This window comes from Nicotiana sylvestris, chromosome 2 (assembly GCF_000393655.2).
Source record: "Nicotiana sylvestris chromosome 2, ASM39365v2, whole genome shotgun sequence".
NCBI lineage: Eukaryota > Viridiplantae > Streptophyta > Magnoliopsida > Solanales > Solanaceae > Nicotiana > Nicotiana sylvestris.
The window spans coordinates 73,305,228-73,330,739 of NC_091058.1; the positions used below are offsets into that span (position 1 = coordinate 73,305,228).

At 34.9% G+C, this 25,512-nt stretch overlaps 3 protein-coding genes across 3 annotated transcripts; 1 reads left to right on the forward strand and 2 right to left on the reverse strand.

Annotated features, from left to right (window-relative positions):
• Positions 1 to 3,118: 3,118 nt before the first annotated feature.
• On the reverse strand, positions 3,119 to 5,178 carry LOC104210553 (UPF0548 protein At2g17695). The gene is made up of 5 exons (XM_009759484.2): positions 4,921 to 5,178; positions 4,706 to 4,799; positions 4,440 to 4,616; positions 4,138 to 4,336; positions 3,119 to 3,574 (listed from the first exon to the last, which is right to left on the reverse strand). The coding sequence occupies exons 2-5, from the start codon at positions 4,762 to 4,764 to the stop codon at positions 3,395 to 3,397; spliced, it is 615 nt and encodes a 204-aa protein (XP_009757786.1). The 5' UTR covers positions 4,765 to 4,799; positions 4,921 to 5,178; the 3' UTR covers positions 3,119 to 3,394.
• A 15,864-nt stretch (positions 5,179 to 21,042) lies between these two features.
• On the forward strand, positions 21,043 to 22,347 carry LOC104210545 (F-box protein SKIP23-like). Its single transcript, XM_009759473.2, has one exon. The coding sequence runs from the start codon at positions 21,043 to 21,045 to the stop codon at positions 22,345 to 22,347; it is 1,305 nt and encodes a 434-aa protein (XP_009757775.1).
• Positions 22,348 to 23,916: 1,569 nt separating this feature from the next.
• Positions 23,917 to 25,262, reverse strand: LOC104210536 (uncharacterized). The gene is made up of 3 exons (XM_009759463.2): positions 24,994 to 25,262; positions 24,627 to 24,891; positions 23,917 to 24,508 (listed from the first exon to the last, which is right to left on the reverse strand). Exons 1-3 carry the CDS (start codon positions 25,106 to 25,108, stop codon positions 24,289 to 24,291), a joined length of 600 nt encoding a protein of 199 aa, XP_009757765.1. The 5' UTR covers positions 25,109 to 25,262; the 3' UTR covers positions 23,917 to 24,288.
• Positions 25,263 to 25,512: the final 250 nt, after the last annotated feature.

The window sequence follows — 25,512 nt, forward strand, 5'->3', positions numbered from 1 at the left end:
CTACAGTGAGGTAACATTGCAGCCCATTTTGTTTCCCTATTACTTGACAGTGAATGAACTGGTCTTATTTGTCAAGTGGTTGTACTGCATACACTTGATCATCCCATACAATTCACCCTTCCATTCACAGCATATTCATAATTAGTCAGCATGTTCCATCCAGGTGTTATTTTACTAAGCACTTTTCCTGTTTTAGCTTCTTTCACCTTTGTTTCAACTATACCAACCAGCTTGATATGTTTGTCCTTTATGTACTGCTTTATTTCTTTTTGTTTATAGCCATTCTTTCACATGTTCATTGCTTTGTCTTTCAATTGTTTTCCCTTTATCCTTAGTCACTGCTTAATTTCCAATAATTTCAGCAGCTGTTAGAACAGTTTCCATCATTTGGTTCTGCCGGCTGATGTTGTCCCTGCCCTTTAATTTGCCATCTCATAGTAACTTCACCCTGCTTTCTTCTTTCTTGAGGCCGCTCTTCCTTATGTGCTTATTCAATGCACATTCATGCCCAATCTTCAGACATTCTATGCAGTAGTGTGGTTTCCATTCACACTCCACTTGTTGCTGAAACTTTTTCCCTGAAGGCTCTTGCAATATCAATTCTGTTGGAAGTTTTTTTTGTGACATTAGCTTCCACCAGAATCCTAGCATAAGAAATACGAGTCTGATTTGTTGTGCATTCATCTGCAAACAAAGGCTTTTGAATGGCACTAGCCAATTGACTCAAAGTCTTGTTTCCCCAGTAGCTTATCAGAAGCTTAGGAAAAGTAATCCACAAAGGTATCTCAGTCAGAAACTCTGCCTTAAGATCGAAATCAGGAGTCCATTGTTTTAAGATCATTGGTCTTCCATTGATTGTATATGGACCTCCATAGAGAATGTCTTTCAAAACACCTAGTGTATTGAACTTAGCTATGTAATAGCCATCTTTATGTAAGTACAGAACTGGAATTACCACACGACTCCAAGTTTGAGCTATATACCTCTCCATAAATTTATACCTTAGTGTATTCCCAATTACATAGATAATTAGGGCACACTCCCACTTTTTATTTTGAGCATCAATTCCATCCTTATCTAGCTTGACCACAATATTATCTACTATTTCTGGTGGTATGTACGATAATACCATACCATTTTCTGAAGATTTGTTGCCAGCAAACAAGTTTGCACATGTGTTTCCCTGCACCGGAGCCTCTGCATGTGGCTTTGGCGCAGCAGTCACCTCTTCTGTTACTGTTTCATTGGATTTCAGCTTAGTTCCTACTACTTCTCCTTTGTCCTTCATATTTCCCACTCCTAAAATTACCAGCGTGCCTTCGCATGACGACGAAGTCACATTCATCTGAATTGCACTGAGATTTAGTCTTTTTGTCGGTCCCTTAGTGTTGCTTGGAGAACCTAGTTTCTGAACACTAGGTTGAAATTGGCTTCCGATTAGCTAGTGTATTTGCGATTACCGTAGCACTTATGGCTTCTCCGATAGTCACGAGTGGCTCTCGTTTAGGTCGACCGTGCTTTCTCGTCATGGCTGGCTTTTTCAAACGGCGTACTTTAGCATATCGTGCGCCGAGAGACTAGAGAGAGAAAGCTTTTACAATTTTCAGTGTTAGCTTTTACAATATACTTAAGTTGTGAGGTTTTGAAATTTAACTTTCATAGAATTAAGTTGCATGATCAAATTATAAATTAGTGGAGTATTCAACATTAAGAATGTTCTTTTCGAGACATGGAATTTTTAGAACTTAATAATTTAGGCGGAAGGCGTGTACATGCATTTTATAACGAAACAATTACTTGATAGTAGGATAATAATAGTGTGTATCAGACTATCCAGGATTGGAATATGCTGCTTGCTATCCAACAAAGTAAACAGCAGGACTTGTGCAAAGAAAGACTGAAAAGGGCAACAACGGAGAAGGCAAAATTAAGCAATGACAATTGCTCAAAAATGCCAAGCTGATCGATGGTAGCGGCCGACAGAGTTTGGTTAGTATTTCAGGTTGTCCTCTTTAAGGACCTGATTTGTGCTGCTGATGTCCCTTCTCTCGCACACCCTTTTATCTTTTAACAGCAAAAGTTGCAGATCCGATCAAGAACAGAGAGCTTGCTCCGCATTAGAACTTCAATTGGGTGACAACCTGGTTGGTGGGTTTACCATAAACAATACCCTCGGGAACAAGCCTCTTCCTTCCACGATCTCTACAACCAACATGGCAGATCACAACGCCTTGTTTGGCTTTGTAGGTCTGGTAACATGTACAATGGGTGGGAGCTGCGATACTCGGCACTTTACTCTAAGCAAGAACCTAATCACATCATACTGCTTCTTCCTCCATACCTCAGACACACAAGTATATCCCCCACTGAATCAGTTTGGGCGCAGAGGTCTCTCCACTCAGTCCTGCCTCTCTCCCTCTAGGCTCAGCTATCAATTAGGTATACAGCTCATTATATTTACATTTATTTTACCACTTTTTACCTAAAAATTATTACATCAATACGTTTCAAGAAAAAATATTTCTTAGAATAAAAGAGTTCCAATGACTTCTCTGAATTTGACTCAAAATATCACCTTCCACCAACGATGGGAGCTAATAGCAGCGGTTCAACATTTTCAGACTTTACTTTCACAAATAAATAAGTTCTCCCCCTAATCCTTTTTTGTGAAGATTTCCTTTACTTTTTTCCATGTAACTCCCCTCTCACCCCCTCCCCTCCCCCTCCCCCTCCCCCTCCCCCCACCCCAAAGAAATCATAGCTACACCACTTTGGTATTATTCTCTTCTTCAGTTCTTCCTAAAAGTCGGAGGTGGACACGTGAAACCTCCATTGGATCTTTGAAGTATACAACCTAAGCTAGCTGAAGAAATCTCAGATAAGGTGCATGATGGGTACAATTGTATAAACCCCTAAACATGGTAGCAACTAGAGTATACATCTTCCAATAGAATCCGGACTGTGAGATAATGGAGAGAGGAAAGTGTGTGAGTGGCCTAGGGATGGGATTTGACTGTAATTAACTGTCAAGTGATTGATGAACTCACATTCCCGTTCTGTATGTCTGGCAAAACAACAATAACAGCTATTCAAGTAAGATGGAAACAATAGAGAAATATACACGGAATCGAATGACCTTATCCTGAAACGGTACTCATTACAAGGTCCTTATGCGTAGATTTTCTTCTATGCATTCCCTTAATTTTGTCAAAATCAATATCCAACTAATGAGTATCGACAACAAGGTGGCATGTCATGAAAAAAACATGAGATCAAAAACCAATACAATTATGGAAGGGAATCTTTTACAACTAGAGCTTTCTATCTATAATGTGAACTGGCAGCAATAGTCCCACATATTTTAAGCTATGTTTCCTCAGTGCACTATACATATTTAAGCTGATAGATGTTTCCTCACTGCACTACCCGAATGATGAGCAAAGTACTTTTGCTTGAGTAGTACATACGGGTATCCAAAAAGTGACAGCAAATGTGCAGGCTTTGAGAAGGAAAGTATTTCATACCAAACTTGGTTGTTCTCGTCCAATGCTATTGAAAAACGTTCTTCGCCAGCCTGCTCAAATAAGAGGTATCACGAACAGCGTCTATTGTGTAGTTACCACAATATAAAGGAGAATGATAGTAAGATGTGATGATAAACATAAGTCTTTAGAAAGAATATAAAATTATTGTTTCTAATAAACATGACAGTATGTTAGACATATGCCCCCTTCACGTTAACCTTTTGCAATGGGACACTTAGCAGCATATTATTGAAACGGAATCTTAATTCCTTAATATTTGTTTTGCAACTATAGCTAGAGCGATTATCCAGATACAGAGTGACACGAAACTAATTATTTTTATTTTTTTTTGATGACCGAGAAATCTGTGCAGCCTTCGAAACTCGGTGGATAATGGGTCCGCCCCTCTACCCTTCTCCACTTAAATACCAGGCTTTGCTTTGCATGGTGTGGGGGCTTGAACCTGTGACCTAAGACACAAATCCACCACCCTTTGCCACTTGAGCTAGGCCCTGGGGGCGACACGAAACTAATTATTTTGCAACTAAAAAACCAAAACAATCGAAAGGCATATTGCAACAGCAGACAATTGCAACTAGGAGAATAAACTGACCAGCAAATGTCCTTGCAGAGTTCCACTGCCAAAACTAAACGAGGCCACCCCCTTTTTCAAGTTCTTATTCTCATTGACATAAACCACCTGTAAAGGCATCATAAGCCATGGGAACAACTCCTTCACACAAACACAGAACTTTGTCCCACTTTGAATTGGAGCTTTTGGATCAACAAAAGCCCAATTCAACCCAAAGTGCCTGCAATGTTGGTTTGTTACATAATCAGAATTTTTCTTTATATGAGCATTGATTGCATTTTAGTGTTCGAGGACATAAAGACACCTAATTGATATTTGCATACCTCCAACTTTGAAGAGCAGTCTTTCCCTTCTCAAAAGTCTCGACGCCTGAACCCACTAAAACACGTGCATAATTAACAGAGAAACCATCTTTTGCAAGCTCTTTGTCTTGCTTAAGTTGAATAGCAGGTTTTTCTGTAGCTCCTCTGAATTTATTATCATAGTTAAAGGAACCAGACCTGTTACAGAGGAAATGCTCAAAAATAATGTCTACAATTAAAGCAATAGAAAGGGAAATAAATAACAACAAATTCTAGGCATTCATTACTTGTTGATACATGCTTTCTGCTCTTCAGGAGATGGACGAGTCCAGCAAAGAAATACCATCAGTACTTATATGTGTAAGCAATTCACTTAATTTTCTGCTAATGAAAAAATATGAGCATCAAAAACCTTGAAGCAGGAATACAGAAAGCATTTATTTATCAACAAAATGAAAAGGAACAAAGGAGATTCAAAGTATGAGATCGCCGAAAAACTTACCGGATAGCGTGAGATTCCGGCACCGGTGGTGAGGTGATAGTGACAGGGAGCAGATAAAACTTGGAATTTGGATTGTGACGATGTGTTCCAGATTGGGAATTCTGATTAGGGAGATTTTTCTTTCCTAATTTTTGCGTTTTGAAACTTAAAAAGAAAGAAAACAGATTGCAAACAATGATTTTCTTTTCTAATTTCTTAAATCTACTACAATATTTATTTCTTTAGCCGTGGGAACTAATGAAACTGCTTCTTTATCCTGAATTGCTAAGGTCTACACACTAATTTATAGTTTTCCCTCATATTCAATATTTTTGTCCAAACAACTATTAAATATATATAAATAATAAATTTTAAACCCAGAAAATTAGATGAGATATGGTAAAATTGCGAATCTGAACCCACAATATTCAAATCTTGAATCTGTCTCGTCTCTGCTTCACATACTTCACTTGTGAAAATTCATTGAATTTGTTATTGTTGTACCTCTATACTTATTTGTTTCATTAGTTATCTAATAAGATTACTGTATTTGTATATTTATCGGACATGAATTCAGGCTAGTCCATGAATGTCTCCAATTTCATTCAATTGGAAATATTGTGTTCGATTTGAGAAAGTTGAAATAGCAGTTAATTTAATAGAACATTATATGCTGCAAAATCATAAAAGTGAAAACTAATTGATGAAGAAATTAAGGGAAAGTAAAGACTTAAAATGGAGTAACATTTATTCAGTCAATATCTATATCTATATTATTATAAAAGCATGAATCTTAATGTCGGATTACCAAAATAGCCTTAAAATATTAAGCATAATAACTCACAATAAAAGGACATAATCGAAATTCTAGACATTAACTTTGTAATCCTATTAGTTTTAGGACATAATACTACACGTTAAGAATTCTACATGATTACCTTTAGAAATCTTATTAGTATAATTATTTTCTGATATAGATATTAGCCTTGTAATCCTATTACTTTTAGGACATACTTATGAATTTTAATTAATATCCATGGAATTGAAAACAAGTAGGTCGACCATCATTGGTTACCAAACACATAATAAAATATTTTAATAATATTTCTTTAGTTACAACTTTTAAATAATAGAACCTGCTACAACCATAATATAACTACTTATACGAAGTTGTACATTAAGCACTTGAATTTAATCATTATATTCTACTTTTTTTAATTTTTTACTTTTTTGCATTTATTGAACAAGCGATTCTCTGAATAAAACGAAAAGAATGTGGAGGATTTCCATGAGCATGTCGGCCCCAAGCTTGCTGATGGAGAGTAACCATTGCTGATAAGGTAAAAACAAAAATAAAAATAGAAATCTATCTATCTATATCTATATCCATATCTATATTATTATAAAGGCATAAATAAAATATTAGATTACAAAAATAACCTTTTAATATTAAACATAATAACTCACAATATAATAAAAGAACATAATCGAAATTCTAGACATTAGCCTTGTAATCCTATTAGTTTTAGGACATAATACTACATGTAAGCCTACATGATTACCTTTAGGAATTCTATTACTATAATTATTTTCAGACATAGATATTATTCTTGTAACGCTATTACTTTTAGGATATACTTCTAAAAATTCTTATTACTAATTTAATTTGAAAATGTATTATATAATTTAAATTTTATTTAGGAATAGGAGAGCCTATATTATTATAAAAGTACAAATATAATATTAATAGACTAAAATAGCCATAAAATATTAAATAGAAGAACTCATAGGGAAAGGACATAGTTGTAATAACTTATTTTTTTGGACTACAATAACTTCTATATAATTTTTTTAATGTTTAAGATTTTAAAATCAATATAATCTTGTCTATTGAATTCTTATTAAAAATATGTAGGAAGGTTTAATAAAATCAATTTCATAAGAATTCTCCATATTGGTAATACATTACCACTTTATAATATTCAATACCAAAAAATAAATTAATGCTAAACAGACTGTATAAAGCGTTGAAATTGAGAAAAAAAATCCCCAAGATAATATATTACTATATTATATTTGAAGTGCTTTCTTATTCAAATAAAAAAAAATATTATTAATTTTTCGTGTAATATAGAAAATTATACCCAATTATTAAAGAACAACTAAGAAAATTTTTAGGAATATAAATGTGTGAGAAAAGGAAGGAAAATGTTAGTAAGAGGCAACACCACTAATGATTTTGCAAACATAAAGATCTAAAAGCGGAATGTCATCTATCTTTTTACTCTTTGAAAATAAGATTTATGGTGGATAAAATTATAATCACGGTTAAATATTCAAATATGAGATGAACTAATATTAAGAATCTAATTCAACAGAAAATAAATTATATTTTATGTTAAAACCAAATAATTAAACATTTCAATTAATTATTTAGGAAGAGAATTCAATTAAATTATTTTTTAAATTAATCGTATGAGTAAAATTATTTTTCAAGGTGAAAAAAATATAATATTAAGAAGGTCATACAAGTGTTTGAGGAAGCACAATCAAAGCTAAATCCTGAACAAGAATAAGCTTTCAAGACTATATTATAAAAAATTGATCCTGGTATAGCGAGATTATCCTTTTCAGATGCCTCCACGCGGAATCGAAATGATATTGCTATGTCATGCATTACTTGAAAATGTCATATCCGGAGGCATGATATTATTAGCAATAAGAACAAGTGGTGTACCAACAACAATTTTATTATGAGGTCATACAACTCACTTTAGATTAATATACCCTTTCAAATAACTGAAATAACCATCACAAATATATCAAATCAGATCTATAGTACTATTTTTATAAGGAAAGCAAAAGTAATAATATGGGATGAAATGCTTTTGGCTAAGCATCAGACGATCGAATCAATCGCCCATAGTTTTAGCAATATATTGGATATCGATGAACCATTTGGTAGAAAAATAATAGTTTAGGAGGTGATTTTTGTCAAGTGCGATCAGTTGTTCCAAAATTGACCAAAACAGAAATTGTACAAGCTAACTTGCCAAAATTATACTTATGATCTCAAATGAAAAATATTCAAATGACAAGAAATATAAAAGTAAGAACCGTTCCAACATTCAATGACTTCTTGGCTCGCGTTAGAAACAAAGAAGAGCATCCAATAAAAGATGATTTGGTTCTTCTAGAACACTTGGTTATCAACCCCAATGGTAATAGTAGTGCATTTAATAAAGAAAATATCTTCATCATTAGATTAAAACGCAATTTGTGCAAATTACATAATAGAAATTAAAGAACTATCTTAGCTAGCAGAAATTAATATGTTGATCAACTAAATAAAACGTTGATTGCTAAGTTTTATGGTAAAAACAAAATGTTTTTTTAGTTTTGACTCAACAGAAGATGATACCAACAATAACTACCAAGAAGAATACTTAAATACTTTAATACCAATTGGCCTTCTATTATACATATTTGTTGTCAAGTTCATTATTTCTTACGTATGTTAGTGTCACTATATATATATATATATATATATATATATATATATATATATATATATATAAATTTGATCTTACATTTAATATAGGTTTATGCCCGTCATGCTAATGAAAAATTGGATTCGCTAAATAACTTATGTAATAATAGACATATGGTATATAGAAGTCTTGACAATAACGTCATAAGTATGCGTTTATCCCCAAAATCAACGTTTGTCTTCTGAAACTAAAGAATATCCTTTTGAATTTGTGTGAAAATAATTTTCAGTATGTTTATGTTTTGTAGTTATAATAAATAAAGCACAAGGACATACATCCTAAATATTGAACTATATTTATCACAATATGTTTTCTTACACGAATAATTATATGTTGCATTTTTCAAGAGAAGTATCAACATCGACAACAAGTGTTCTGGTTTTAGAAGGAAACATATACAAAAAAGAAATACCGTCTATAAAGAAGTGTTCGGTAAGATACCATCACATTAGATACATTTATATTACACATAATTATTTACTTAACATGACTAAAACTGATCATTTATGTAAGTTCCGATGATATCCTTTCATTTTGAATTCACGTATTATGCTAATGTAACAATATTTTTTGGCATTTAAATTATTATTGTAGTATTACATATAAATTTTCTCTCATTAATTAAATTTTATTGTTTTTCATATAAGTAAATATTTAAACCATCATGTGCCATTATTAACGTGCAACGCAGGTTTATAGATACTAGTTCTATAAAATTTATCAAATCAACGTTTTCTTAGTGTTGTAGGAAAAAAGGGAATATCGTTTGCAGAAACATAGGAAAAAGAGGATATCGTTTGCAGAAACAAAAGAAACCTCATGCGTACAGTCTACTGATCTTTTCTAGCTTTTTATCGTAGGGATAATTGTATAAAAATACAATCCGTGTAGGTGCTTTTCATCCACATAGCCACCATTTTAAATTTTCATCCGTATAGCCTATTAAATTATCACAATATGTCATCATATATAACTTTACAGATCTCTATTTGATTGTTATTCTTTGCACACAACCAGGTTAAATAGATCATATACATTCCTATTGCAACTACAATAATGCAAACCAACTACAATGCAACTTGGAAAAAATTTAAATTTTCTTCTGTCCCACGTTCTAAATAGCATAAACAAAAATTGACTTATACATCGATTGTTCAAGAAAAGTAAGAAAAAATTTAATTTTAGTTTAAAGTCCACATATGTTGTACATGTATAAAATGTATAACTTAGTATAAACTCGTATATGGAATGTATAATAATGTATTCCAGCATTTCACCAACACAAAAAGCAAAATTAGCTTTAACTGCACATGTGAAAGAGGAACTTACTTCAAAGAGAAAGACCACTACACCAAAGTCGAACAGAAATCGCGAATAGAAGGAGTAATGTTATATAACACTATTTAGACACCTAATATACAACATTATACAATATTATACACTTATTATAATTTTGTATAATATTGTATAATGATGTATAATATTGTATACGAAAACTAAATTTCACCTTCAATTTCCTTTTTCAACTGGTATGATTCTCAAAACCAATATTAATCATGGTCAATCAACCCAATACTCTAGATTCAAGTTACTAAAAGTTTTTTCAATATTTTTAGCTTCGCCCAAATAATTTCACCTATATTAATCAATACCCATTTGATTTTTCCACCAAAGTACATCTTCCTCGGGTCTATTAAAAAAATGCATAAATTGGAATAGGCTTAAAATATCAGTCCAGAACTTCAATCTTGAAGAAATTTCAACAAAAATCAAGAACCCAGTTTAGCTTTTTCAGTCCAAAATTTCAATCTTCAAGAAATTTCAACAAAAATCAAGAACCTGGTTCTTTTCCCCATTTTACCTCACCAAATTCGTTCTCAAAGAGTTGCAAAGTAGTCCAACTTAACCAAATCTCTAGGTTGAAGCTTCTTGGACTATTATCAATTAATTTCACTAGCACCCACACGAATTTGAGCATGATTCTTTCATAAAATTTCAGATCTGAAAAGCTTCTAACTCCCTCAACCTAATTTTTGGTTTGGATATCAAAATCTTGACTTTACAAAAAACTTAGGAGAGGTGGCCGCTGGTATTGGGAATAAACCCCGTAAAAATAATATTCATGGTATTAGTAATAAATGCAGAACACTAAGTTATGATTAAATCAACAAGAATAGAAATGCAGCAATAATGATACCAAGATTTTACGTGGAAACCCTTCTGAATAAGGAAAAAAACTACGGCCAAGAAGAGCAATTGATATCACTATAGCGAGAAATTTTATACTGTGTAGTAACGAGTAAAAATACTCCTAAGAACACTACACTCTCAAAAGAAATAAACACTCTTTTGCTTTTTCCACCTTACTACAATATCACTCACACTCTATTTTTCTTCACAAACTATTTTCTTATAGTTTATGGAATACCTTGCTCTCTCTCTTTTCTCTTTTTGTTGGTGTGTAGAAATGAGAGTTAAAGCTCTCCTTTTATAGCCAAAATCTCTCTCTCTCTAAAGCCTACAATATTTGACAATTTGCACACCCTTTTCACAATTTCAACTAGGTTGACTACCAAACCAAACCAAGTCAATAAAATTGGCTATCAAATCATACCAATTCGACAAGGTTGGCTACCAAACCAAATCAAGTCAACAAAATTGGCTACCAAATCATTTGAATGAGATGGACACCATATCAATCTCTCCCTCCAGTCTCATTCATCTAGAGGAGGTAGTACTGTCTTCTAGTCTGAGTGCATGCCGGCAAGTTCTTTGCATAGCTCGAACCTGTCTTTTGGTACCACCTTGGTCAACATATCAGCAGGATTTTCACTTGTGTGAATCTTTTTGACCTAAAGTGATTCATTCTCCACTTGCTCACGAATCTAATGATATCTAACGTCGATGTGTTTTGTTCTCGCATGGTACATGGAGTTTTTGCTTAGGTCTATTGCACTTTGACTGTCGCAATAGACAACATACTCCATCTATCGCAATCCAAGTTCTTGAAGAAATCTTTTGAGCCATATCATCTCTTTGCCTACTTCAGTAGCCGCAATATACTCCGCTTCAGTTGTAGACAGTGTGACATACTTCTACAACTTCGACTGCCATGATGTAACTCCCCCTGAAAAAGTAAACAAATATCATGTAGTGGATTTTTTGTTATCAAGGTCACCTGCCATATCAGAATCTGTATAGCCCTTCAAAATTGGATTTGGTCCTCCAAAACATAAGCATTCATGTGAGATTCCTCTTAGATACCTTAGTATCCACTTTACAGCTTCCCAATGCTCTTTTCCTGGATTTTTGAGAAATCTGCTAACAACACCGACTGCATGAGCAATATCTGGTTGAGTGCATACCATTGCATACATCAAACTTCTGACGGCAGAGGAATAAGGAATCTTGTCCATTCTTTCTTTTTCCTCCGTTGTTGTAGGGCACATCTTCTTACTCAACTTCAGATGACCAGGAAGGGGTGTGCGAACCAACTTAGCACTTTTCATATTGAAGCGCTCCAGTACACGTTCTATGTACTTCTCATGTGACAAGTAAAGCTTTCTTTCGTTTCTCGAATGAGTAATTCTCATGCCCAAAATCTGCTTAGCATGACCCAAGTATTTCATTGTAAAAGACTTATTCAACTGTTTCTTCAACTAGTCAATCTTGGAAGCATTCCTACCTACAATTACATATATCATCCACATATAGCAAGAGGATGATAAAATCATCATCAAAAAATCTTTGTACAAACACACAGTGATCTGAAGAAGTCTTCTTGTAGCCTTGCTCCCCCATAACAGACTCAAGCTTCTTGTACTACTGTCTGGGAGCTTGCTTCAATCTATATAGACTCTTCATAAGTTTGCATACAAGATTTTCTTTCCCTTTTGCCTTGAAGCCCTCAAGTTGTTCCATATAAATTTCCTCTTCTAAGTCACAATGAAGAAAAACAGTCTTCACATTGTAAGCACGTGATTTTTGCCCTATATGAGAATTACTCCCAAAAAATCCAAAAATAAAATGATTTTTCTTTGGTGTGCAATTTTTTGATATTTTGTGATATTTTGAATAATTATTTGTATTTGTCTGTGCGTGTTTATTTGATAAATTAATAAAAAATACAAAAATATGTCGCATTTTGCATGTAGGATTTAATTCTATAGTTGTTAGTAATTAAATTTGTTTTACAAAAATTAAAAAATTACAAAAATAAGCATCGTTTGCATTTTTAGCATTTAATGTCCAAATATACAATTTTATGCTTAATTAATACTTAATTGTGCGTTAATTGTTATTGGGAGTTAATTTGCGCTTTTATAACTTAATTTAATTCTTAATAATAGTTTAAGTATTTTTATAATTTAGTTTTAGAGAAATAAAAGAAGAAAAGAAAGCAAAAATATAAAGAAAGTCGGAATTAGGCCTCTTCTTCAATTTCAAGCCACAGGCCCAAAAATTGGCCCAATCTTCCCTACGACCCAGTCCATTTCGAACTGGGTCGACCCAGTCCATAACCCAAAAGACTCAAACCCCATTTGTCTTTCATTTTTACAAAACAAAAACAAAACAAAAAAAATAAGAGAAGAAAACCCTAAAAATCTAAATCATCCGCCCCCCCTCCTATCTTCTTCTTCTTCCTCAAGCTCACATCCCTTCCTCCCATGGCAGACCTTCCCCCTCACACCCCTGCCCCCCTCACGTCAACACACACACAACACAACCACTCTCACCCCCACGACATCCCCTCGCTGCCATGGCTGCGTTTTTCAAGTTCGTCGAGCAACTTCTACGCCACCATTGTTGCCCGTAGTTGCTTCTCCTCCTGCTGTTGCGTTTTCTTCTTCTCCAACACTGCTGCTGCTGCGTTTTTCATCCTTCATGTTGCTGCTGTGTCGTCCAAACAAACCACCACAACTGCTGCCCGCCGCGTCCAGCCATGGACGAGCTTCATCGAGCTCGAACTCGAGCTCCCATGGCTGCCGTTGCATCTTCTCCGACACCGCTGCTGCTACTGTTTCGTGCTGCTGCTCCAGCAGTGTTGCTGCTGCTGCCTTCTGCTTGTGGCGGGCTGCCATTCTTCGTTTTAAACGATGCCAAACGACCACCTTCTTTGGTCGTCCGTTCGTAGTCGTCTTCGACGTCAAGTTATCTTGGTGCGAGATTCGTTCTCGGACAGATTTGTTTACAATCAAAGTTCGTCGTTGATTCATCTCCGGTTAGTTGTTTTTGAGTTTTATTTTTGTCCATATTTTTGTTTGATATTTTCCGGATCCAAAATCGTTAAAGAATTCAATTCTTGTTTTGTTCGTTGTTCATCGTTGAAATTATTTTTCTAGTTTGTTCATGTTCATGTGCTTTGTTAAAATTAATTTTCAGATTTCAAAATAGAAGTTTAATTAGTTGTTTTCATATTTATTTCATGTTTGTATTATTGTTTAAGTAAGTATTTGTTAGTTTGATGTTTGTTAGATTCAAATTGAAATTTAATCAACTATTTCTTCAATTTGTTTCATGTGTTTATGTATTGTTAGAAATTGTTAATATTGTTAAGTTCAAGTTTAAGTTCATAATTGTTTCTTCGTCGATCTTGTTATTTGTTTAAAGAATTTAGTTGTATTAAAGGAATATATTGTTTTAATCGTTTAATCCGTCATGTTTGTTGTCTTAAAATAGATTCATTCATGTTCATACTTTGTTTGGATGATCTTGAATCCGAATTTTGTATAGTTTGATTTCTTGTTTACCATTTATGATTATTGCTTGAATTGTTATCATAATCTTGTTTAAAGTTTAATATAAGAATTGTTTGTTGTAATGTTGTTAGAGTTGATTTTAAGTTCAATATGATTGAATTTAGAAATCTTCATACTTTGTTTGTTGTTGTTGTTGAATCCGAAAATAGGATTGTTTGTTGCTAAAATATTGTTCAATCAAATTTTAGTTGTTCTTGGTTGTTCAATTTGTGTTCATGTGATTTGTTGTTGAAATGTTGTTAAAATCATGTTCATGTGATATTGTTGTTATGATGTTCATCCGTGTTCATATTGTTGTTTGAACATTGTTAGAAATTGATCATATTGTCTATATTTTGGTTAAGTTTGATTAATTGATGTGTTATAGCTGATGGGTAGTTTGGTAAATTTGTAATACGTTCAGGGGTAGTTTGGTAATTTCAGTAAGGTCGGAAGGGGTAGTTTAGGAATTGTACATTTTGTAATTGTTTATTTGAAGCATGGGGGACAAAATGAAATGGGGTGGGTTGTGATATGATTATTTAATATAAAGGGGGGACAAGATTTAATTTAAAGGGGAATCTTGCATTATTTTAAATAAAGCATGGGGGACAAAATGAAATGGGGTGGTGTGATATGTTATTTAATGTAATGGGAATGAGTGGGAAGATAATGGGTTTGGTAGAGAAAATGGGTTGATTTTAATTAATGGAAAGATTTTATGAGAGGGGTTATAAGAAGTCTTGAAATCAGAATAAAAAGGGAGGACAAGAGAAATACACAGACAGGAAAAAAACGGGAGAGAGAAACAAATCTGAAAATAAGAGAGAGAAAAGGGCTGAACATTTAAGAGATAGAAAATTCCGAAAAATATTTAAGCTTTCAAATATAAAAAAAAAACTAAAAAAAAAATATTCTGTTTTCTTTTGTTGTTTGAAATCAGAATTAATTGTTGTTTCATAAAAGCTGGAAGCTTTTTTTTTTTTTGGATTACTACTCCACCGGTCTGTTACTGGGTTGTTACTGTTGCTGGGCTATTGTTGCTGTGTTGTACTGATTTTACTGCTGTTGCTGATTCTCATATTCATTTTCTTTGCTTCCAATATCAGGTACACAACTGAAAAGCTGTTTATTGTAATCCGAAATATGAAGCGTGAATACATATGAAGAATGAAAATTTGAAGTTTTAATTTCGTTTTTATTTCTTTGTTCCTTTTGTTGATTGTATTTAAGCTATTTCATGAATTACTAAATAATAACTGGAATAAGAAAATAATATCATAAGTTAGTCTGTAATAAATCAGTTCGGCAAAATAGGTTAATTCACTAGTTATGAAGGCTTCAAGATTATAGGTTGATCATGAACAAGTAGCTAAATTTAGCTAAGACACGAATTTAAATTAAACATCGTAAATTAGGCATTAAGGCATGACTTGAGCTTAAGCAAGATTAAGAGAACGTTTAAGTCTAATAAACTTTCTAATAAGCTTTAGTAATTATGGTTAAATCTAGTTTCAAATGATTGTGAATAATTAATCTCAATAATTTTTTTTTAAAAAAAAATAACAATGCTGAGTTTTAATCTAGCTATATTTGTTTATTTTGAATATTAGTTGTTGAATTTTTATTTTATTTATAATTTCGAAATTAAGAGTGAAATTCCTTTTTCATCAATATTTGTATTAATCAAGCAATTAGCATGTCATGTCTTCTTAAAATAATAAAAGCTAGTAATAAATTAGGATTTTCTTTCTTTATTTTAGAGACTCATTTTTATAGAAAAATGTAGTCGTTTTAAGATTTGTCCAAATAAATGAGATGAGCCTCGCTTAATGAAATGTATAGATTGCGGGGCCCTCAATAAATGTACATTTAATCGCTTAGAATTAGGGAGGAGCCGTTTTAGCAAATTTCACGGCCCTACCCAAAATAATGATACGCTAGACTCTTTAGGCGCGATTTAATTAATTTTACCTTCTTAAACTCGGATGCGCATTTCATGCGACCCAAATCTAAATCCTAAAACATTGAATAAAAATGTGTTCCGGATTGCGGGTGCATTTCATGTGACGTAATCCAAAGACATGTTTTAAACGATGTTCACAATTTTTTTAAAATAATAATAATAATAATAAAGTGGTAAAGAGTTAAAATTGGCACATCGGTTCATAATTGTATTAAAATCAGATAAATAAGCCAAATATGACAATTGAGCGACCGTGCTAGAACCACGGAACTCGGGAATGCCTAACACCTTCTCCCGGGTTAACAGAATTCCTTATCCGGATTTCTGGTTCGCGGACTGTAATATGGAGTCATTCTTTTCCTCGATTCGGGATTAAACTGGTGACTTGGGATACCCTAAATCTCCCAAGTGGCGACTCTGAAATAAATAAACAAATCCCGTTTCGACTGTCCTTTAATTGGAAAAAACTCCTTCGCCCTTCGCGGGGTCGGAAAAAGGAGGTGTGACACACATCTATCTGCTCAATCTCCAAATCAAGGCTGGTAGTCAAACCAAGAACTGTCCGAATGGAGGACATTTTCACGACAGGAGAAAATATTTCGTCAAAGTCAATACATTTTCTTTGACCAAGTCCCTTGAGAACCAATCTAGCTTTGTATCTAGGATTCAAACTATGTTCTTCAGCTTTAACTTTGAACACCCACTTGTTTTTCAAAGCTCTCATGCCCTTAGGCAATTTCACCAACTCATAAGTATGGGTCTCATGCAGAGATTTCATCTCATCTTGCATGGCTTCAATCCATTGAGCATTGTCCTCATCATTTATGGACTCCGCATAACATTCAGGTTCTCCCCCATCAGTGAGTAATACATACTCATTGGGTGAATAACGGGAGGAAAGAGTACAAGGTCTAGAAGACCTCCTGAGTGGAATATTTAACTCGTCCACAACTTCGTGAGTAGGAGCACCTACCTCATTAATATTAGCCTTGTTATCACCATTACCATCAATATATTGATCTGGAATATAGTTCTGGGCATCACCATCATCATTGAGCCCACTAACGTCATCCGCATTTGTATGAGGCACTTGATCAAGATTAATTAAACCTTCAAAACTTGGAGATTTTAGCTTCTCCGCTTTGTTAATATTTTCAATGGTTTGATCCTCCACGACGATAACATCACGGCTTCTCACGACCTTCTTCTCAATTGGATCATATAGCCTGTAACCAAACTCATCAAGGCCATAACCAATGAAGATGCACTGCTTTGTCTTGGCAGTTAATTTTGACCTCTCATATTTAGGCACATGTACAAAAGTTTTGCAACCAAACACTTTCAAGTAGTCATAGGAAACATCCTTGCTATACCAAACTCTGTTTGGAACATCACTTTGCAAAGCAACTGCAGGGGATAGATTAATAACATGTGCGACGGTCAACAAAGCCTCACCCAAAAACGAATTCGGCAACTTTACTTCAGAAAGCAAACATCTGACTCTTTCCATCAAGGTCCTGTTCATCCTTTCTGCTAAACCATTAAGCTGAGGAGTCTTAGGAGGAGTTTTCTGGTGTCTGATACCCTGTTACTTGCAGTATTCGTCAAACGGTCCACAATATTCATCATTGTTATCAGTACGAATACACTTCAGCTTCTTTCTAGTTTCTCTTTCAACTGAAGCCTGAAACTACTTAAAGACACCCAACACTTGGTCTTTAGTCTTCAAGATGTAGACCCAAAGTTTCCTTGAGCAATCATCAATAAAGGTAGCAAAATAAAGTGCACCACCCAAAGTCCTTGTCTTCATTGGACCACATAAATCTGAATGCACCAACTCAAGCAACTCTGTCTTTCTTGAAGGAGGATGAGACTAGATAGAAACTCTTTTTTGTTTTCCAGCCAAGCAGTGCTCACATTTTTCTAATTTTGCACTTTAAAATTTGACAACAATTTCTTCTTGGCCAGAACATTTAGTCATTTCTCGCTAATGTGGCTAAGCCTCTTATGCCATAACGCTGAAGAGTTATGGCTCTCAACGACATTCACCATATCAACACAGGTAGAGGTCGTAGTCCAGTATAGACCACGACGCATTTCCCCATGAGCCACAATCATGGATCCCTTAGTGAGCTTCCACTTTCCAGCACTATTGGTACTGACATATCCCTCATCATCCAAAACACCAACAGAGATCAAGTGCAAACGAACATCAGGTGCATGCTTTACATTGTTTAAAACTAGTTTAGTTCCAATACTAGTTTCCAAATAAATCATTCCAACACCAGCCACCCTAGATACAGCCTCATTACCCATACTCAAAGTTCCAAAGTCACCTTGAGTATAGGATGAGAAAAATTCCTTCCTTGATGTCACATGAGATGCGGCACCACTGCCCACAACCCAGCTTGACTCATCACAAGCACTATTTATCAGATCCTCATCAAGGACGGTAACAAGATCTTCTGTAGTGACGGTAGCCACATGATTGCCATCTTCTTTCTGTTCTTCCTTGTCTCTATTCTCCTTTTTCAAAATCCGGCAGAACTTTTTTGTGTGCCCTTTCTTCCCGCAATGATAGCACTCAATATCTTTAAGTCTGCTTTTGGATTTGCTTCTATTATGTTCTCTATTTTGAGAACCTCGATTCTTGTTTCTCCCCCTAGAGTCAGTCACCAAGACATCTGGTGATGAGGAATCCTGAGATTTTCTTCTCATCTCTTCATTTAAAAGGCTGCTCTTGGCAAGATCCATAGAGATCACATCATCCGGAGCAGAATCTGATAATGAAGTTCTAAGAACTTTCCAAGAATCTGGTAGGGAACCAAGTAAAAACAGGCCTTGAATTTCTTCATCAAATTTAATGCCCATAGCAGATAACTGGTTCATGATTCCTTGAAAATTATTCAGATGATCTGTCATCGCGGAACCATCATGGTACTTTAAACCTAACATTTGCTTTATTAGAAACATCTTATTGTTTCCAGTTTTCCGAGCATACAGACTTTCAAGGTGCTCTCATAGGGTCCGAGCATGTGTCTCCCTAGAAATATGGTTCAAAACATTATCGTCAACACACTGTCTAATAAAGTCGCAAACCTGCCTGTGTAACAGATTCCACTATTCATCTGATTTATTATCAAACTTTATAGTGGCAAAGACACGTTGATGAAAATTCTTGACATAAAGCAAATCTTCCATTTTGCCCTTCCAAATGGCATAATTTGTGTCATTCAAAGTAACCATTCTACTAGTGTTGGTTTCCATCGTTTATCACAAATACAAATACTATTTATTATGAGACCAAAGTAATTCTTTTCTGATGTGGAAGTTCAGACTGTGCTGCAACCACAGAGCATACTCAGACAGAACCTTGGCTCTGATACCACTTATTAGGAATAAACCCCGTAAAAATAATATTCACGGTATTAGTGATAAATACGAAACACTAAGTTATGGTTAAATCAGCAAGAATAAAAATGCAACAATAATGACACCAAGATTTTACGTGGAAACTCTTCTGAATAAGGGAAAAAATCACGGCCAAGAAGAGCAACTGATATCACTATAGCGAGGAATTTTACACTGTGTAGTAACGAGTAAAATACTCCTAAGACCACTATCTCTCACACTCTATTTTTCTTCACAAACTATTTTTGTATAGTTTATGGAATACATTGTTCTCTCTCTTTTCTCTCTTTGTTAGTGTGTAGAAATGAGAGTTAAAGCTCTCATTTTATAGCCAAAACTTCACTCTCTAAAGCCTACAATATTTGACAATTTGCACACCCTTTTCACAATTTCAACAAGGTTGGCTACCAAACCAAACCAAGTCAATAAAATTGGCTACCAAATTATACCAATTCAACAAGGTTGACTACCAAACCAAACCAAGTCAACAAAATTGGCTACCAAATCATTTGAATGAAATGGACACCATATCAGCTGGAGTGGAGAGACGAAGAGGAGAAAATGTAGAAGAGAAGAGAAGATTGTTTGGGTTAAGCATTAAAACTTTTATTTCAATATATATACAATACGGGCCTCAGCATGTAAGATTCCAAAATATGGGCTCTTTAAGGTTATAGAATTGGGTCGGGTGATATGCAGTGTAATTGTTTCTTTATTGTATAGTTTATACTCCTTTTCCGTGTACAAATAACGTATAAAAAGGTTTCATTGACATTTTAATTTATGCTAGTTTTAGGAAGTCCAATCTATATATCACATGAACTTTATTTTCGGTCAATGAGATGTAGCGTATTTGTTACGTTATAAGATGCTTTCTTATTTGAGTTATAGTACTTGACAATGAAGCCAATTTTGTGGAGACTGAGAATGTTTGGCAATTTCCATCCTCCAGAAACAAAAGTATGTCACCTGTTGGTCTTCACGGGATGTAAGAAGTAAGGAACCCCTCGTTTTCTACTTACTCCTTTATGTCCCAAATCAATTTTTTTTAATTTTGACCGTAAATTCGAATATAGCATTTTTTTAATTCTTTTGATACAAAATTTATAAAAGTACTATAAGTCATATTAACAATTAAATTTTTATAATTATTTGGGAGGAGTAAGAGTTCTTGAGAATTGAGATTAGGTGGTATTGTTATTAAGTTCCTGTATAAGGGAATCAGGCAAGTTAACGTTTAAAAAAGAGTGAAAGGACTTTCACATAAGTAGTAAGTTGAGCAGCATGCTCCAAAAGTTGCATCTCTCTATTCCATTTAATCTCAACTACGTAGTAATTTATAGCTAGCAGCTGCTTTTGTACTGCCATGGACTGTAAGATTAAAACCACATACCATCACCCAACTTTCTGATGCAACTCCATTTTTAAGCAAATCTTCAAGCTCATTTCTTGCCATATCACCAACTTTTACCTGAAGATGAATGAGAGAAGAACCAAGACGAACTTGTATTCATGGCCCAAATGGGCCGACCTTCCTGATGAGCTACTTGTCAAGATCTGCAAATGCCTCAAATACTCATTTCAAGTTGGTAATTTTCGTGCTGTTTGTACCTCTTGGAGATCCACAGTTCCACCTCCCTCTTGTAAGAAACTCTCGAGTGGATCTGCAGCAATCACGACTGAACCCACTAAGAAACCTCATAGAAAATACATCAGAAGATTGGTTTACCGGCTTGAACTTCAACAACTTCCACCTTCATCTTCATCTTCATCATCACCACCCAGCAGCTATTTGATAGCCGTAGAGGAACACTATGGCGAAGACGGCCAAAGCCAACTCCGCCTCTTGAACCCAATCACTGGAACTCCTATATCCTCAACACCATCAAACTTCCCTAAAGAGATTCATTTGAACAAATTCCGTGTCTCTGTACTGCATAAATCTACCCTCTTTTGGCACGATACAAATGATTATCGTTCCAATAAAGTTGTTTGTCTTCCTGCTGGCGGCCGAACCTGCAATGGACGAAATGGAAAAGCGGTTGCTATTCTTACCAAGAGCGGGAAATTGTATTTATTCACACGTGAACCAAGAGTGAATGTAGAATTAAATGAATTGATGGACCGTCCGCTTACAAACCACAATCTGGACAAGCCTGTTTATCACGACGTGGTGAAGTACAAGAACAAATTGTTTGCTATTGACCAATACGGGCGTGGGGTTATAGTTGATTCTTCTTTGAACGTGAGCCTAGTTACAAATCCTCTGTTTCTCCCAACCAGGGATGATTTTTTTGGTAACCACAAGTCATACTTGGTGAGGACATCAAGGGATACAGATCTATTTCTAGTGGACAGATACTTGGATAAATCCTCGGTGCAAACAAAATACGAACAATATTGTACATCTGATGTTACAAAGGAAGCAGTTTATGACATGGCAGTTAGATTCAGAGTGTATAAACTTGATGAGGAGGAGCATAGTTGGAGGAAGGTTACAAGCTTGAATGACCAAGTCATATTTGTAGGAGATGATGCATCCTTTTGGTCTTACTGTGTGTCTGCTAAAGATTTTACAGGGTGTAGAGGAAATATGATTTTCTTCAAGGATCAATTCAGGAGAGCTGAGAATGGAGATTTTCATGATTTTTGGGATGCGTTAAAACATGAAAAAGGCTACTCACTTGGGGGATTTCATATGGAGAATGCATTTCTTGGGCCAATGGCATGTTTCCCTGGTTACACTGATTTTTTCTGGCCACCACCTAGCTGGCTCAACTAAGATTTCCTCTCCAATGTTATGGTTAAATTCTACTCCGTCATCCATTTTATGTGTTAGATTGAATCTTGAAAAGTGAAAAGTATTTTGTATGTTCAGAGCACTACTTATGCAATTGTCTAGACAAAACTCATTCTAGTTTAATTGAGTATTTACTGCGTTTTAGTCTCGTAATTAGCAAGCTCTAAGGTCCAATAGAGTCCAATAGAGTAAAGTATATGAACTGAGATTAAGGGCCTGGAGCATTGAGTTGTTACTTGATAGTTGCTATAGTATAGACGTGTATTTTCTCAACATGTTATGTGTCTGCTCTTCCCATTTGCAATTTTGACCATTGGCCTCCCATACCCAAAAGAAAGTTAAACCAGGGAAAAAGGTTCGGGCATAACTGATCTATAAAAAACAAAGAAAAGAATTAGCTTGCATTTCAAAGGCATTAGTGGTTTAACCCAACCACTTTCTTGGAAGCGAAGTGACAGTCTTCCCTCATAAAGAAAATCAGATGGGATGGGTCATTGGACAAGTGTGTAGAGTATGAATGGACTTTCACAAAAACGCTAGTGTTAAGCTGCAGGCTTCGAAAGTTTCATGTCTCTATTCCTTCTTTGCGTAATGCTTTGTGCTTTAATGCCCCAGGAAAAATGTGGACGAAAAGCGTGTCCTATCCCTAATCAAACTGCTTTCTTTTTACTTCTCTTACCAAACTCATTAGTGTTCACATGTTTCCCTCTTACCATGTGGAAGATTCAGAACAAATTCTCTGGGAAAAATTAACATCTGGAGACCATATATTGCTACAGTTTAACGCATCATCTCTAAATTCTTGTCGTCTTCTTCTTGATCATCACCGATAGAGGAAAAAAATGGGTATTCCCTTAGAAATCCCAATAACATAGTGTTAAAATACACAATGATGATTCGGAAGCTAAAAATAAGAAAGGAGAAGGCAACGAAGAACAACAAATTTTTATGGAGATGTAAACTTTTAAGTGAAACCAAAGCACAAAGTAGAATACTGGAATTCTAGCTAACAATTAGCATAATACCTAAAAGAAACAAACCAAAACACTAAGCTAGATCACTAAGAAGAATGAGATAATCTAAACTTTCACAAATTGTCACTCCAATGCTATTTGTACGCCTTGGAAATCCGCAGCTCCATCCCGAAACAGTAGGTTCACAACTATATCAAATTTTCCAACTAGACAATTTGATCAGTTTATTTTTCAAATCGAATCTAGCGGAAGATGAACTTATTCCAACACCTTTTTGACATAATCAGAATTCTCGATAATATGTGAATATATAAAAGAGGCATATATCATTTCGATTAAGGCCGTATCATAATTTTCTTTAAAAAATATACATATCTTCTGTTTACAGTCGAAACTATGTTTCCATACCTTTCCTGACTTCCACATTTTCACAAAATGATCAATTTGAACATATATGACGTGTTTATATTGCACGATGCACCAGCTTTCCGAACAAGACATTTGATCTGCTGCTAATCATGGGAAGAGGTGAAGCACTAGATACGCTTGAATAAATTAATGTCTAGTCTTTTGATCCTTGTGCGTTTACAATGTAGTAATTTTATTTTCTTAATCAGCTACATCACAAATTTTCATTCTCCATTAAGGATATTCATCTTGGATAGGAAAAAAAGAACATCCCAGATCCGATTTACAAATCACAAATTATGCAGCAGGTTTTCATCTTGGAAATCATCAAAACTTTCTTAGTTGATGACTCTATCATCCTTCTCTCCTCTATATAACAAGGGAAAAAACAAAAACCAAAGGGCTTGCTAGTTGCTAACCTACACCTAATTTTGTAGTATATACAGACAAAACAAAGGCTCTTAAAGTGGCTGGAAAGAACCAAAAAAACAAAAGGTTTCTACATATTAAAACTATGGAACAAAAAGAGTGCAAAGGCCGTCTATGAGATGCATCTCATAGAGTACATTGACACAGGAGAGTCTACTGCAGGCGCACCATAGACCCTCGCATGATCACTCTCCAAACCATAATCCATCATCGGGCGGTACTCAAGATCTTCATCATGATCAAACACAAATTCTGGCATCTCAATCTCATTCCTCCTTACATGTTCCCAAAGATAGTCCACCCTGTTCACATACCTCAATTTCCCATACAACCTGCACAAACACCCAATCAAAACCCGGACCATATCCATTTTTTAAGTAATCAAAAATTTAATTCTTTCTAAATTAAAAAATTAAGATGCGCCTAATTCATATGAATTGACAATCTTACCCTCCGCTGAAGATGAAGCGACCAAAAGTGGCAAGGAAGAGCCTAGCTTGAAGGCCAGGGTGAAGAAAGTAAACAGCCTCCAGATTATCTCGGACTTTCACCGGAATCGCATCGTAGAAGGATCGTAAAGCTGATACTCCAGGAAAGTTCTCGCTTTTCTCCACATCCGTGTGAACATACACCACGGCGAATGGCCGTTTCTCAAGTTCTGGAAAGATCTTCTCCGCTAAATACTTCTTCACCACTTCAACGCTCAGATTCCTAGCTGATTAGCCCCAAAATAAAAACAAAAACGATATTTTAGGCCAAAAATTCAACAGGAAAAATCAGAAAAATGAAATATAAAGGATCTTTAAAATTTATGTACCAGGAAAGAATTTGCCGATGATGCGCAAGGTTTTCCGGCCACGTTTATCTCTGCCTTGGATTTTGAAGATTTCGAGTTTCTCAATAAGCTGTTCTTGTTCAACTTCTGAAAACATGGTTATCGAATTTCGGATAACTTGCAAAACACAACGTCAAGATGAGGAGGAAGCTGAAGGAAAAACGAAGGCTTTATATAGTGATGACGAAGAAGAAGAAGATGGGGGATGACTTTAAAGGGAAGGGAAGGGAAGGTAAAGAGAAATGTTATCCATTTTGGAGGGGTGGGAGGAGAGGAATATTAGGGGAATATTCGTAAGGATCTTCGGTTTTGAAGGTGGGACCTAATTTCTATCCTTGTGTTATTACTGAGACACTCCCCCGTGATCTACTGGATCACTCGTGGGACCCTTTCTTTTGGATCATGGATGGGTCTTTACCTTTAATTTCACGCATCTATACCCGCTTTTTGTATCACGTTTTAATTGTGTCCGCTTTATAAAAAAAAATTGCATAACTTCAG